This window comes from Schistocerca gregaria, chromosome 10 (genome assembly GCF_023897955.1).
Source record: "Schistocerca gregaria isolate iqSchGreg1 chromosome 10, iqSchGreg1.2, whole genome shotgun sequence".
NCBI classification, from domain to species: domain Eukaryota; kingdom Metazoa; phylum Arthropoda; class Insecta; order Orthoptera; family Acrididae; genus Schistocerca; species Schistocerca gregaria.
The window spans coordinates 141,917,539-141,934,020 of record NC_064929.1 but is presented as its reverse complement, the minus strand read 5'-3'; the positions used below and the strand labels follow the sequence as shown (position 1 = coordinate 141,934,020).

The window sequence follows — 16,482 nt, the reverse complement described above, 5'->3', positions numbered from 1 at the left end:
ACGCTACATCTGAGCAGGATAATACACGACCGCATGTTGCAGGTCCTGTACAGGCCTATCTGGCTACAGAAAATGTTCGACTGCTGCCCTGGCCAGCACATTCTCCAGATCTCTCACCAACTGAAGGCGTGTGGTCAATGGTGGCTGAACAACTGGCTAGTCACAATACGCTAGTCATTACTCTAGATGAACTGTAGTATCGTGTTGGGTCTGCATGGGCAGGATTTATGCCCCCAAATTGCGCGAAAATGTAATCACTTGTCAGTTCTAGTATAATATATTTGTCCAATGAATACCCGTTTATCATCTGCTTGTCTTCTTGGTATAGCAATTTTAATTGCCAGTAGTGTATAATCAAATGGACAAAGACTTACAGAAAACCGCCACTCAAAGGAGCAAGATATCAAGGTGAGTTCGCTGTTACGCTCCTCAAACTTCTGTAGCACGATTGTAACCTTGCGACAGGGGCAGTATGGTGCTGGAAGATGCCATTGCCTTCGAGAAAAACAAAAATATGAAGGGATGAGGGTCGCTTGCCATAATTTTTTACGCAGTCTACAGTTGTCATCCTGCTTTCGACTGCTGCCAGACGCCACATGCCAGACTGTATGAACGTCCGTGTAGCATAATACTGCCCCAACTGTAGTCCTGTTCTGTATCTTTCGGTCGCTCTGCCGATCAGTTCGGTAGGTGAGCACACCAACTGGTAAGGTTACCACAACCGAGCCTCCATTCAATTCAGTAAGCCGTTCGGTAACGAATCAGTAAGGTTCCTTAGGAACCGAGATGGGCTCGTACGCTCTCACCCGACGACTCTGCACCCGACACGATCCACCGCTACATGCACTACGCCCCACACCCATAGCAATCAGCTGGTGCCACTACCAGAGACGCTGTTTCCATTCTTGTTTTCCAAAAGTGTGTTTACAGTGAGTAGTGTTGGTGGTATAAAAAATCAGTGGAAATGGCGGAAGAAAATGAGAATGTTATTACGTTCACATCCCAGGGACACTGAAATGGCTTCTTGCATTGTTATTGTGAGTCCCTTGTTTATGAGCACTGAAACAAAACCAGGTCTAATAGTCACTTTATTATTGAGCAGTTTTGGCCAGTAGGCTTTGTCTGGCATTCCTCAGGAAAATTACCTGTGCTAATAACTGTATGGCTGATAATGATTGTCCAACTGAGTGACTCATTGAAGGACTTAAACAAATATACCTTTAGGTACAAATGGACGGTTGTAGCTCTTTGTTAGGCTCTCATGTACAACGGCAATTCCTCAACGAAGTTACAGAAAACAACCTACATGAAATGAGCTGGTGGAACATCTGTTTTATAGTATTTCTTGAACGAATAACTCGCGTTCTTGTTTTTATGTGCACTCGTTGTAGTACTGAATAGTAATAAAAATCACAACAAGTGTATGTGTGTGTGTGTGTGTGTGTGACAGGTTAGATGGTGACGTTTTATAGCTGCTTTGCCTATCTTCGTTGCTCTTGCCTTCTTCTTAACTGTACTATGCACACCATGTCCACTTCCATGATTCTTGTCGGAATACATACATAATAACGTTTATGAACTCACTTTACACGTGGATGCGTCCCAGCGATACTTCAGTAAGATGTCATCTCTACATCCAAATCTAAAAATCTTTAAATATTTCTAAAATATCAAAAGTCTCCACAATCAGAGCACACCGAACTGAACGAACGCCCTTACCACACCTCCTCTCTGTACAGTAGATGAAAAATCGGCAGGCGGACCGATCGGTAACAGGCCTCAGTAGCTTGCAGAATAGCATCAGCAGCTACCAGACCGAAAATGACGTCACTACCGAGGCTAACTGGTCTCCGCCTATGGCATGGTGCATTTTTCGAGAAGCTGTTTGCCCTGGATGACTCTGTATATAGACACGACCATTGATATTATGTAACAATAAACGTAAGTCACCTGACCAGTGACGGAGTTTCCATTGATGCAAGTTCTGTTGACAGTGACCTTGTACCCAGTGCAGTTGTGACTGCCGATGTCACTGTGTTAACATGGGGACATGGAGGAGTGGGCTGCTGTGGAGCAACATGGTCATCAATGTCTGACGAGCAGTGTTCTTTGAAACACTTGTGCGCACACCAGCGCCGTACTCTGGTGTCAGATTTGCCACAGATTGCTTCCTGTCGTGCTTTACAGACTGCACAACCTTACGACCTGCACATTCTGTGATGAGACATGAACACCCAACACCTTGTCGCCTACTCGTATTTCACCATCCTTCAGCTGTTTTCCATAGACCCTCGGGACAGTAGGACGCAAACAGTTGACCAGCTTTGCTTTTCCGACATGCTAGTTCCCAGGCGTCAGGTCATAACAATCTGCAAAAGTCACTTACGTCAGTGGATTTCTCCCAATGTGTCCCACATCGTCATTAGAACAATTTCCCATTCGTCTCTGCTGAGCTTACATCCTTCCCTTACTGTGTCATATCCGCACAATGGCACTACGCAGCGATGTCTAGGCAATGTGTTTTCGATCGGAAGAGTTGTTTTTAAAAGTAAGTATCTGGCACTCCGCTCCTTTTCACATTCGTCAGGCATCAGCAAAATCACCCTGTGAGTGCGTTAGCGTCATTAGAATAAATTACTGGGGCTAGGAGCGGACCCTTATTCTGTGACAGAGCACATCGGTGTTTAGCGGTAAAATTTGTTTAATTTCTCTATAATTTCCAAAGAAGCACATGGGTTTACATAGATTGTGACATGACAATTTCAGGACAGTTGTCAAGATAATGTATTATGTCCCGATCAGCAGGAATAAGACTTAACAAAACAATATAAAATTTAAGTAGAAGGTCCTCTTCAAGACTTTTCTTACTTCTAGACAGTGAAGCACTATGAGTTGATCAGTATTACGACATACCAGAAAACATCGCTCTTGTGCAACGCAGCTACCTCTTTATTCGCACGAAGTAATGGCCGCTATCGACAGGGGATCTCAAGTTGATTCCGTATTTCTAGATTTCCGGAAAGCTTTTGACACCGTTCCTCACAAGCGACTTCTAATCAAGCTGCGGAGCTATGGGGTATCGTCTCAGTTGTGCGACTGGATTCGTGATTTCCTGTCAGGAAGGTCGCAGTTCGTAGTAATAGACGGCAAATCATCGAGTAAAACTGAAGTGATATCAGGTGTTCCCCAGGGAAGCGTCCTGGGACCTCTACTGTTCCTGATCTATATAAATGACCTGGGTGACAATCTGAGCAGTTCTCTTAGATTGTTCGCAGATGATGCTGTAATTTACCGTCTAGTAAGGTCATCCGAAGACCAGTATCAGCTGCAAAGCGATTTAGAAAAGATTGCTCTATGGTGTGTCAGGTGGCAGTTGACGCTAAATAACGAAAAGTGTGAGATGATCCACATGAGTTCCAAAAGAAATCCGTTGGAATTCGATTACTCGATAAATAGTACAATTCTCAAGACTATCAATTCAACTAAGTACCTGGGTGTTAAAATTACGAACAACTTCAGTTGGAAGGACCACATAGACAATATTGTCGGGAAGGCGAGCCAAAGGTTGCGTTTCATTGGCAGGACACTTAGAAGATGCAACAAGTCCACTAAAGAGACAGCTTACGCTACACTCGTTCGTCCTCTGTTAGAATATTGCTGCGCGGTGTGGGATCCTTACCAGGTGGGATTGACGGAGGATATCGAAAGGGTGCAAAAAAGGGCAGCTCGTTTTGTATTATCGCGTTATAGGGGAGAGAGTGTGGCAGATATGATACACGAGTTGGGATGGAAGTCATTACAGCATAGACGTTTTTCGTCGCGGCGAGACCTTTTTACGAAATTTCAGTCACCAACTTTCTCTTCCGAATGCGAAAATATTTTGTTGACCCCAACCTACATAGGTAGGAATGATCATCAAAATAAAATAAGAGAAATCAGAGCTCGAACAGAAAGGTTTAGGTGTTCGTTTTTCCCGCTCGCTGTTCGGGAGTGGAATAGTAGAGAGATAGTATGATTGTGGTTCGATGAATCCTCTGCCAAGCACTTAAATGTGAATTGCAGAGTAGTCATGTAGATGTAGATGTAGATACCATCCGATTCCAGTTATACGTCATGTTAGGGTGACAGTCACGTCTACAGAGGATGGTTAGTTTTTGTGACAAGATGAGTAGAAGATTACTTGAGGTTGCTCGAGTTCACAGTGGACGCAGGCTGGTGTTCCATCAATTTTACGACTCTGCTAGAGGCATTTACCTTCAGCTGCGACGTTCTGTCGGCTGCATGGCTGCTCTGGCCCTCTGAAAATCCTATAAAAAGCTAATCAAAATCTTTACTGATTTTATCAGCTTAAACCGTTTCGTTTGGCGAGAAAACATGCGTTTGTCCCTAGTCTGGAAAATATGGCGATATACACGTGCATAATGGAGCAGCATATATACTTCAACGCCATCTCAGTTCTCGCAAGAACAGTTAACTACGTGGATGTTTCTTTTCTCTGCTGTCGGAGCTCAGTGACTCTTCAGCTAATTTCTAGCTGAATATCAGCCAAAGTGAACGCAGTGTTCACACAAAAATTCCTCTTTAGGCGTTGTACAGAGCGTGATATGCCCTGTTCTGCACTTGACACTTGTTCAGAGGAGAGTCCCCGAAGTTTTCTGCATTGTGTCTTTCGTAACAAACTGTCTCCCACCTGTGTCCTTTTGTGCTTCATGTCACTGCTTTTTCAGACCAATGAGAGCATTCCTTTCCACTTTTGCAAACTAACCCTGCCAATCGCAAAGGGCCTACCTTTAAACTGTGTCGAAATATCGCCACTTTTACTCCTTCTGAGTTTCTTTCAGCCAATCGGACATTTTGTGCCCGCTCCTGTGCTTAAAATGTTACACACGTACATCAGGCCTTTCAATTGGTCAGCTGCGTCGCTGATCTGTCTGTATCCATCTGGAAGTTCCCCAACGCAGTTTTGCAAAGAATTTCTCCCCGCAGACAGTGCTTGGCCGCTACCTGCTCCCTTCTCTATATCGCCTGGCGCGTTCGTTGTCTCTCTCGCTGCGGGTCACCAACCCCTGTTAGAAGCCTTTCGTTCCATGTGGACCATGACTGCAAAGCTCGCATCTGCCCCCACACTAAAAAGTTTCTTCCAGCAGTTTTTTTCACCTTTTTCTCATTGACATGCAGAATTTGGATTCGGTGTGTTAATACCATCGAATCGAGTGTCGTCCCTTTAGACATTGCCTACTGTACATTTTGATAGGCAAATCTGTTCACTAAGTATGTCAGGTGACATATCCATCTACTTGTTACTTTCTTTCTTTCGCTTGTGTCTTTTCCCACAGTTAGGCAGGGTTGGCATGGTTAATTGAAAGTGGAAATGTTAGTGGAAAGGGTGGCTGGATGCCCTTCCTGCGGCCACCCCGAACCCCCTGGGATGGAATTAGTGTACCCCAACTACCTGCGACAAGTGTAATCCATGGAATAGTACGAAAGTGTCCAAATGTCTGCGAGCCGTGTAACTGAGGCGGGATATGAGGACCAGGGGGATGTGGAAAAGCGCCTAAAAACCACATCCAGGCTGGCCGGCACACCAGCCATCGTCGTTCATTCGCTGGGCGGATTCGATCCGGGACCGACGCGCCTACCCGAGTCCAGGAAGCAGCACATTAGCGCTCTCGGCTAACCTGGCAGTTTAGCCATCTACTCGTTACGAAAAAATAAAATCTCATGTAAGGTGCAAAATTAACATTCATTCAAGCTGACACCTTACAAGTACTCCAATACAAATTATTCCGTTTTGACGTAGAGGTAGGACTTCTCAGACACAGGTATATGCTACAGTAGGAAAAAAAAACTTGTTTGTGCTATTTAATCGTATGTGTGGTTTTCATGCAGCGGGCACCAGCGAGAGTCTGGAAATTCCGTAGACACACCCTGCTGATGTTGTTGTTTGGAGGTTAATATTTTGCTGTTGTTGTTTGGCAGGCGTCCCTGCAGCTGTTGCACCCGCAGCTGGGCCTGCTGGCGCACTGGTGTGGGGCCGTGCTCATCCACCCGCTGTGGCTGCTCACCGCCGCACACTGCATCCACAAGTGAGTCTCGCCCTACAGGCATGCCATTGCTCTAATCTGCAGCAATAACTGTTCAGTTTTACACTTACAGTATCTACAGGAATGCATTATGAGGGTTATTCAAATGAAAACCCTAAAAATTCCATAACATTTCCAAGAGTTGTGTGATAGACTCTGTAGGTGGCAATGATTTTCCTTGAGGTTGAGAATGACTGACAAGGTGGCAGAGTAATGCTACACGCGTGCTAATATTATGAAGGTGATTCAAATAAAAACCCTAACATTTCGAAAAGTTGTGTGATAGACTTGGTAGGTGGCAGTGATGTTCCTTGAGGTTAAGAATAACCGAAAGGTGGCAGAGTGATGCTAGAACGCAGGAGGAGGCAGCAGCGCCCATAACAAGATGGCAGCCCCACTGTCAATGTGTTCTACAATTGAGCAGTCATCTGTGATGCGCTTTTTGTGTACTGAAGGTGTAAAACATTCGAAATTCATCGCAGAACAGCTGTGCAATACAGAGAATCGTGGTTGTTATTCCAGCAAGTTTACGAGTTGTGCAGGAATTTGAAAAGTGGTGTAACTTCTGCGGATGATGCCCGAAGACCAGGGCAGCCTCACTGCATAATGGCGAACGAGAACATTGCATTACTGGAGGAGCTTCTGAAGGAGAAAGGACATGTATCTCTGAACGAAATTGCCGTAATTTTGAATATTAGTATTGGTCCAGTGCAGAATATTGTTTACAATGTATTGCACTTCAGTTAAGTGTCTGCTAGATGGTGCAAACGGCTCTAAGCTCTATGGGACTTAACATCTGAGGTCATCAGTCCTCTAGACTTAGAACTACTTAAACCTAACTAACCTAAGGACATCACACACATTCATACCCATGACAGGATTCGAACCTGCGACCGTAGCAGCTGTGTTCTTCCTGACTGAACCGCCTAGAACCGCTCGGCCACAACTGCCGGCTCTCCAAGATGGGTACCGCATCGACAGACTGCCGAATCGAAAGATGATTGTGTCAGTGCGGTGAGATTTGGGTCCACTATTATCAACAGGGGACGAAAAGGCCAAGCAAAGGAATGGCGCCACAGATGATTGCCAAAACCAAAAAAATCTGTGCTCAACCGTCTGCTGGAGAAGTCACCCTCATTCTCTTCTGGGATGCAAATGGAATAATTTAGAAGCATTACATGGATAGGAGAGTTACACTAACCCTCATTTCTTGTTCAGATATCTGAAAAATTTGCTTTATCCTGAACTCATGAGTAAATGACAAGGACTTCCGAATTCAGAGTATTGCTAGAGCATGACAGTGCTCGACCGCACACTGTCTGCAAGACAGTTGGACTATTGAGGACATTAAATTTGAATGCCTGGTAGATCCTCCTTTTTCACCAGACCTCGTTCCTAGTGACTTCTATCTGTTCAGTGCGCTCACAGGAGGAATGGGAGGCGGGCATTTTAGGAGTGACCAAGAGGTGAATACTGCAGTGCACGATTGGCTGCACACACAACCACAAGAGTTCTTTCATTGTGGTATTTATGCGCTTCCGAAGCGGTCAAATATTTGTGTCCAACATCAGCGAGGCTATGTCGAAAATTACATATAACGTTTTTGTTCACTAGTACAATTAAAAATATTAAAGTACTTTTAAGGTCTTCATTTGAATCGCCTACATATAGATGTGGATGTGTGTTTGTCTGTTACCTCTTCATGATCAAACTGCTTAACCGAATTCAAAGACATTTCGTATGGGGCTAGGACAGCTTAGAACTTGAGGAAGAACATGGGCTACTTAAAAAAGTAAATAATAAATAAATAATAAAAATTCGACCTCTAAGAAGTACGTGAAGCAGGGAATGGTACATCTGTTTTCACATCAGTCAACAAAACCATGTTAAAAATTATTAAAAATGTTGTGTAATTTACACATTGTGCAATGTGTAGCTACTTCAGCAGCACGATCCATAGCTGTGCACTTGTGGCCACAGCCCTCTGCACACACCACACGTCAGTGACGCTTCGTGTGCTGTTGCATTTTGCATTGGTGTGATTGGAGCAGAGGGGTGTGGGGGCGGAGCACATCAGGAGCTGTGCTCACCCAAAGAGGCTGACAGGTGTGGACAGCTGACGTTATTGCTTGTACAGTAGCCTGCTTACTCACCATCACAGATCATAACAAAACACTTATTGTAACTTACACTCTCAAGTGTGGTGTAACGCTTGTACCACTATGTGTTATGCGTGAATGTGTGATATGGGACGACATATTAATAACATATGCATGAATTTGTAATTTGGGACAATGCATTCACAACATGCAAAATGCAGTTTGGAGTTTACAGCAATGTTCTCCTGGCATCTGCTTTCACTTCATTTCCTTGAAAGTAATAAACGTATATAATGAGAACAGAAAAAGAAGGAAACACTTGCACCACATGTGTGGAACTAATAGTAGTAATGATAATAATATTAATAATAGCGGTGGACAAATGCAGCTTATGTTTGCTGGAATTTTATGAATTGTGATTTTGTCTTCTGGTAGGTTATTTTGTATGTGCAGGTCATGAAACACTAGATAATTATAGTTTGAATGGCACTAAGGTCTATGGGACTTAAAATCTGAAGTCGTCAGTCCCCTAGACTTAGAACTACATAAACCTAACTAACCTAAGGACATCACACACTTCCATGCCCAAGGCATGATTCGAACCTGTGGCCGTAGCAGCAGTGCATTCCGGACTGATGCGCCTAGAGCCGCTTGGCCACATCGGCCGAATCTACATGATGATGATGAAGATTATTATTATTATTATTAGTAGTAGTAGTATTACTACTATTAATACTTCAACAAGAGTGATGTTTATGTTTGTTCTGTGAAACTACAAATGAAGTAACTGTTTCATCACAAGTGGTATATGTTCTGTAGCACATGTCTGACAGAACACCATACCTGTCTATACGAATGTACTCTATAGGTTTGCTACTCTCAACTAACGAAAGGTAAGTAGACTGCCAAAAGACCATTGCTAAAAACTGCCAAAAGCCCATTATGTGTCAGGAAATTGTTTTCCATATAATAGTTTCATGCATTTATAATTTAACAAAAATTGTCATCACTGGGTTCAAACACGAGATCTTTGATACGACGACCTGACACTCCACCAACTCACCCACCCAAAATATACACAATAGTTACTCAATGATAGGCTTTTCCTGTGCTCTGTAGTTCTGGCGTTACTTTTTATTGCCGTTTATGCAGCACAGCACGAACTAAATCCATGTTTTGGTTGATACTGTGTTGACACACAAAGTTTGGTACCGATCTGAGTGTCTGACATCTGGAGCTTTGTGTGTAAGTAGTATACTTTATGTGCAGATGATGATATCGTCCAACAGACAGAAGATAATTTGCAAAGACGGCTATAGATCTTAAAAAATATAGCACAATAATGTAGATTGATAAGATCCCTACATTAATCAAAAGTAATGACATTGATAGGAAACACCACAGTACGAACCAATACTGAGCTAAATGGCGAAATATTGAGGTAGATATCCGACTTTACCTATTTTGGATGCAAAAATATCTCCAATAACAGACACAATATGAAAACTTTACGTATTTAAACATTTAATTATGTGCAGTAATTCATACAACTCTGAAATGTAAAAGCAGAAATAAAACTGATCTGAAGCTTTTGGTACCGATAGCATGTATTACACTGAAGTTAGACGTGGGTATTCTCGAAGAAATACAGAAAGAAAATTACGTCAGCTGTGATGAAATTTCTCAGTGCATTCAATGGCTGCACACCTGTTGACAAAACCCAAGACACAGAAACAAGACAAGAGCTACAGGTGTTAGTTTGGAAAGCAAAGTGTCAGAAGTTTGAGGACTAGATAGTTTCAGGGAAGATGTTGTGCAGCCTAGTGCATAAAAGTAGATAGTGAATGTATCTTCTGGCTCACTAGCTCAATTTTATAAAAACTAAAAAATTCTCATTAAAACTAACATTTTTATTTTTTATCAAATTGATCTAATAATTCAGAACATATATTTACTATCTACTATCGCTTTTACCTAATAATAATATAATATAATAATACAACAGCTATAATAAACAATCATTTATTTTACATACATCTCCCATAGCTGAATGTAACGTAATTAAACGAATTAGAGAATTAACTATTAACTTAGAAACAATTTTTAAAAAGCATGTTTACAACTTTTTCTCATCCCCAAAAGTTGTCGTATTTTTTACTTTTCTGAAAACGTGTTTTTGAAATTATATTAAAGAATAAATGTATAAAAATATTTTTAACAACATTTTCTTAGCGCCAAAATATGTCGTCTCTTTTACTTTTGTGAAAAACGTGTTTTTTAAAAGTGTATTAAATAATTATTATATAAAAGTATTTACTTTCTGCTTTAGCTGCCATGAGATTATTATGAGTTATTGTCTGTAAGTGTTTTTTGAAGGTAGACTTATTGACAATTCTACCACATTTACCAGTAAATTTAATTTTCTTAGATTCCTAAGATACATAACAATGTCGACTTGTTCGATATTTATCTTTATAAAATTCTGCAATACTATTTTATGGATCCATTGACTACACTGTCTTAATTGTGGCTTAGTGTTGTCCATTTAAAGAAAACAAAATTAATGAGAAAAATAATTTTACATTGTGACTGTAAGTAAATGAAAATATATTATATAACAAAGTACCTTTTCAAAAAAATAATTTAATATGAACTATAAGTTTATTTTTGTCAAACTAAATAAATTTTCTGTATAAGTGGTGACAATAATGAAGAAACTCGATGATGTTATTGTCACGAAGAGATTTAAAAAAAAAAAAGTTAACTAGAGACAGAAGTTTTATATGATATTACTAACTGAATATTTAAATACTAGATATGCAGAAAAAATTTGAATGTAGCTTAATAATGATTTTAAAGTTATTTTATTAAATATATGTTACAAATTAATTGATCCTTGGGAACTTCAAATAATTAGAAAAGGGCAAATGAAACTGGAATATAAAGGAATGAAGAAACTTAAAAAAAGAAATAATGAGTTTCATGATATAGAGTTCACAATGAGACTTTTTAAAAAATAAAGTTGTTTTAAAATTATAGCTAAACGATTTACTTTTATTTTTTATAATTCTAACAACAATTATTTCTTATAAATGGAGAACCAAAACAAAATGCTGGTTAAACAAAAACGTACTTGACGTATGTGAAAAAGATATTGATTGTCCAATTTAAGTAATGAAATTAATAATCAATATTTAAAACAAAATCTAATCATATTTTTCATAAAGGATGTTTTGACAAATGGTTAAAGGCTAAAGAAAATTGCCACTTTGTAGACTATTAATAAAAATAAACAATAGTTGGCATATTGACAACACTTGGTTCTTCACCAGTAACTATAATTAGATATTTTGATCAATTTTCTGATTCTTTACCATCAACTACATGCTCTTTTAATACTTTATTTGATACAAATCGACGATTTCGAAATCAGGATTATGAATCTGATGATTATTATTTTAAATATAATTTATAAGGATAATTTAAAATCAGAATTAAAAAATTTATAAAAATTTAACTGTCCAATTCTGATATTTTTTCTATATAAATGGAGTAAGTTCAACAAGATTGTTCTGTAAAAATTAAATTTTATTAATAATATAATACAAAGAAATCATTTGATAATTTTACTTTACAAAAATTTACAAAAGATGCTTATAGAACCATATGTACACCATGCATATATAAATAACACGTACAAAATTACAGTAAAAATCGAATTCCTTGTGTATGTTGCTAAATATTATTTTAAAGGACATTTAAGACAAAAGGCAAAAGAGGGACATACAAAAACATTATTAACAATGCATAATGAAGAAAAATCTAAAAAAATGTAAAATTTGTTAAGAAATTAAAGATATTAATTGTTTTGTATAAATCCATCACATAAAGATAAACATAAAAAAATTGTAAGAAACGTACATTAGAATATATTAAGAATACAAAAGGTTTAACTTTATGATTTATTATTTATTAAATAATAATCCTTTATGATTAATTATCTGTTATGTAATAATACTTATCCACCTATTAAATAACTACCATTTTAATAATAAGAATAATTTTTACAAGTTTAATGAATTTTAACTGAATAGTTAACAAACTAATTAATTGTTGAACTGAATAATACAGGAGTGGTTTAAATACTAATTGATTGTTAAAATATGTAATAAAGTAATTTCATAAACACTAATTGTTTTTTAAACTAAATAATAATCTACCTTTTTAAAACCTACTTGAGTTTTAAACTAAATAGTAAACTAATTCTCTTTTTGATTAATTATCTGTTAAATAATAATCCTTATCCATTTATTAATTAATTATCGGTTTTTAATAAAAATAATTTTTTCCAAATCTAATGATTTTTTTTATAATAAATATAAGAGAAAAACATTGCTGCTCAACTACTAGAATTCAATATTCCAAAATTTCGTGAGATTTGTAAAATAAATATATTATGAGGATATTCAAGTTTACGCAAAACTGATTTAGTCATATTTATTATCAGAAATCGTTCCATTATTATTAGTAATCATCCAAATATTTCTGGATATAATACATCTAATGTAAGTGCAAATAAAAAAAATAATGTTGCTGAAGCAAGTGAAAATTATATAACTGAAATAAGTAAAAATTATAAACAAGATAATACAAATATTGTTAAAAATAACAAATCTGACTGTCGTGAAAAACTTTAGAAAAGTTATAATTTTTTTATATTTTTCTACCTAACGAAAATAAACAATTTAAAAGAATGTTTTCACTTTTTACAAATATATTTGTATAACAAAGAGATCAAAAAATTAAATATTAATTAGTTGAAAGAGAATTTGGAAACATATTACAAACCACATATAAATTTAGAAAATAGTATAGATACACTTGATCCTAAACATTTCTTCTTAAATGCAGTTAAAAAAAATATTTTTAAATTCTTATGGATTATTTGAAAGTACATTATGGTGTAAAGAGAAAATTTTTTCATTTATATTGTAAATATAAACTACAAATAGGTGAAATAAATGAAAAAGTTCATGAATTTGGACAACAAACACCAAAGTATACTATTTTAACAGAAAAAGATTTTAATAAAAATATGGTAAAAGAGAAATTTTAGACAAAAATTTGTACTTTTCAAGCACAAGGATCAGTATGGTCATTAAACAGAATTACTGCTTTACAACTAGCAGTTAGTAACTATGATCCATTAACAGGATCATCTTATATTAATTTACCTGAAATAATAAAAACAAAAACTTTCGTTAATATAAAAAACAATGATCAAAAATGTTTTTATACGGTCTATAAAAGCAGCTTTGTTTCCTGTAGATAAAAATTTTAAAAGAATAACAAAACATAACGATGTTGGCCTCCCCTATGAACCATGGACCTTGCCGTTGGTGGTGAGGCATGCGTGCCTCACGCGATACAGATAGCCGTACCATAGGTGCAACCACAACGGTGGGAGGCCAGACAAAAGTGTGGTTCCTGAAGAGGGCAGCAGCCTCTTCAGTAGTTGCAAGGGCAACAGTCTGGATGATTGACTGATCTGGCTTTGTAAAAATAACCAAATCGGCCTTGCTGTGCTGGTACTGCGAACGGCTGAAAGCAAGGGGAAACTACGGCCGTAATTTTTCCCGGGGGCATGCAGCTTAACTGTATGATTAAATGATGATGGCGTCCTCTTCGGTAAAATATTACGGAGGTAAAATATCCCCCATTCGGATCTCCGGGCGGGGACTACTCAAGAGGATGTCGTTATCAGCAGAAAGAAAACTGGCGTTCTACGGACTGGAGCGTGGAATGTCAGATCCCTTATTCGGGCAGGTAGGTTAGAAAATTTAAAAAGGGAAATGGATAGGTTAAAGTTAGATATAGTGCGATTTAGTGAAGTTCGGTGGCAGGAGGAACAAGACTTCTGGTCAGGTGACTAAGGGGTTATAAACACAAAATCAAATAGGGGTAATGCAGGAGTAGGTTTAATAATGAATAGGAAAATAGGAATGCGGATAAGCTACTACAATCAGCATACTGAACGCATTATTGTCGCCAAAATAGAAAAGAAGCCCACACCTACTACAGTAGTACAAGTTTATATGCCAACTAGCTTTGCAAATGACGAAGAAATTGAAGAAATGTATGATGAAATAAAAGAAATTATTCAGATAGAGAAGGGTGATGAAAATTTAATAGTCATGGGTGACTGGAATTCGGCAGTAGGAAAAGGGAGAGAAGGAAACATAGTAGGTGAATATGGATTGAGGCTAAGAAATCAAAGAGGAACCCCCCTGGTAGAATTTTTCACAGAGCACAACTTAATCATAGCTAATACTTGGTTTAAGAATCATGAAAGAAGGTTGTATACGTGGAAGAACCCTGGAGATACTAAAAGGTATCAGATAGATTATATAATGGTAAGACAGAGATTTAGGAACCAGGTTTTAAACTGTAAGACAAATCCAGGGCAGATGTCGACTCTGACCACAATCTATTGGTTATGACCTGTAGATTAAAACCGTAAAAACTGCACAAAGGAGGGAACTTAAGGAGATATGACACGGATAAACTGAAAGAATCAGAGGTTGTACAGAGTTTCAGGGAGAGCGTAAGGGAACAATTGACAGGAATGGGGAAAACGAATACAGTAGAAGAAGAATGGGTAGCTTTGAGGGATGAAGTAGTGAAGGCAGCAGATAATCAAGTAGGTATAAAGACGAGGGCTAGTAGAATTCCTTGGGTAACAGAAGAAACATTGAATTTAATTGATGAAAGGAGAAAACATAAAAATGCAGTAAATGAAGCAGGCAAAAAGGAATACAAATGTCTCAAAAATGAGATCGACAGGAAGTGCAAAATGGTTAAGCAGGGATGGCTAGAGGACAAATGTAAGGATGTAGAGGCTTATCTCACTAGGGGTAAGATAGATACTGCCTACAGGAAAATTAAAGACACCTTTGGAGATAAGAGAACCACTTGTATGAACATCAAGAGCTCGGATGGAAACCCAGTTCTAAGCAAAGAAGGGAAAGCACAAAGGTGGAAGGAGTATATAGAGGGTCTATACAACGGCGATGTACTTGATGAATATTATGGAAATGGAAGAGGATGTGGATGAAGATGAAATGGGAGATACGATACTGCGTGAAGAGTTTGACAGAGCACTGAAAGACCTGAGTCGAAACAAGACCCCCGGAGTAGACAACATTCCATTGGAACTACTGACAGCCTTGGGAGAGCCAGTCCTGACAAAACTCTACCATCTGGTGAGCAAGATGTATGAGAGAGGCGAAATACCCTCAGACTTCAAGAAGAATATAATAATTCCAATCCCAAAGAAAGCAGGTGTTGACAGATGTGAAAATTACCGAACTATCAGTTTAATAAGCCACAGCTGCAAAATACTAACACGAGTTCTTTACAGACGAATGGAAAAACTAGTACAAGCCGACCTCAGGGAAGATCAGTTTGGATTCCGTAGAAATGTTGGAACACGTGAGGCAATACTGACCTTATGACTTATCTTAGAAGAAAGATTAAGGAAAGGCAAACCTACTTGTCTAGCATTCGTAGACATAGAGAAAGCTTTTGACTATATTGACTGGAATACTCTCTTTCAAATTCTAAAGGTGGCAGGGGTAAAATACAGGGAGCGAAAGGCTATTTACAATTTCTACAGAACCCAGATGGCAGTCATAAGAGTCGAGGGGCATGAAAGGGAAGTAGTTGTTGGGAAGGGAGTAAGACAGGGTTGTAGCCTCTCCCTGATGTTATTCAATCTGTACATTGCGCAAGCAGTAAAGGAAACAAAAGAAAAATTCGGAGTAGGTATTAAAATCCATGGAGAAGAAATAAAAACTTTGAGATTCGCCGATGACATCGTAATTCTGTCAGAGACTGCAAAGGTCTTGGAAGAGCAGTTGAATGGAATGGATAGTGTCTTGAAAGGAGGATATAAGCTGAACCTCAACAAAAGCAAAACGAGGATAATGGAATGTAGTCGAATTAAGTCGGGTGCTGCTGAGGGAATTAGATTAGGAAATGAGGCACTTAAATTAGTAAATGAGTTTTGCTATTTGGGGAGCAAAATAACATGATGGTCGAAGTAGAGAGGATATAAAATGTTGACTGGCAATGGCAAGGAAAGCGTTTCAGAAGAAGAGAAATTTGTTAACATCGAGTATAGCTTTAAGTGTCAGGAAGTCATTTCTGAATGTGTTTATGTGGAGTGTAGCCATGTATGGAAGTGAAACATGGACGATAAATAGTTTGGACAAGAAGAGAATAGAAGCTTTCTAAATGTG

General features: G+C 38.3%; 1 protein-coding gene across 1 annotated transcript in view; it reads left to right on the top strand.

Annotated features, from left to right (window-relative positions):
• LOC126293675 (serine protease 33-like) overlaps window positions 1–16,482 on the top strand; it is a 185,437-nt gene that overhangs the window by 82,248 nt on the left and 86,707 nt on the right. The window contains exon 3 of the mRNA XM_049986968.1: window positions 5,980–6,086. Coding sequence (XP_049842925.1) covers window positions 5,980–6,086 — 107 coding nt within the window. The remainder of the gene's footprint in view (window positions 1–5,979; window positions 6,087–16,482) is intronic.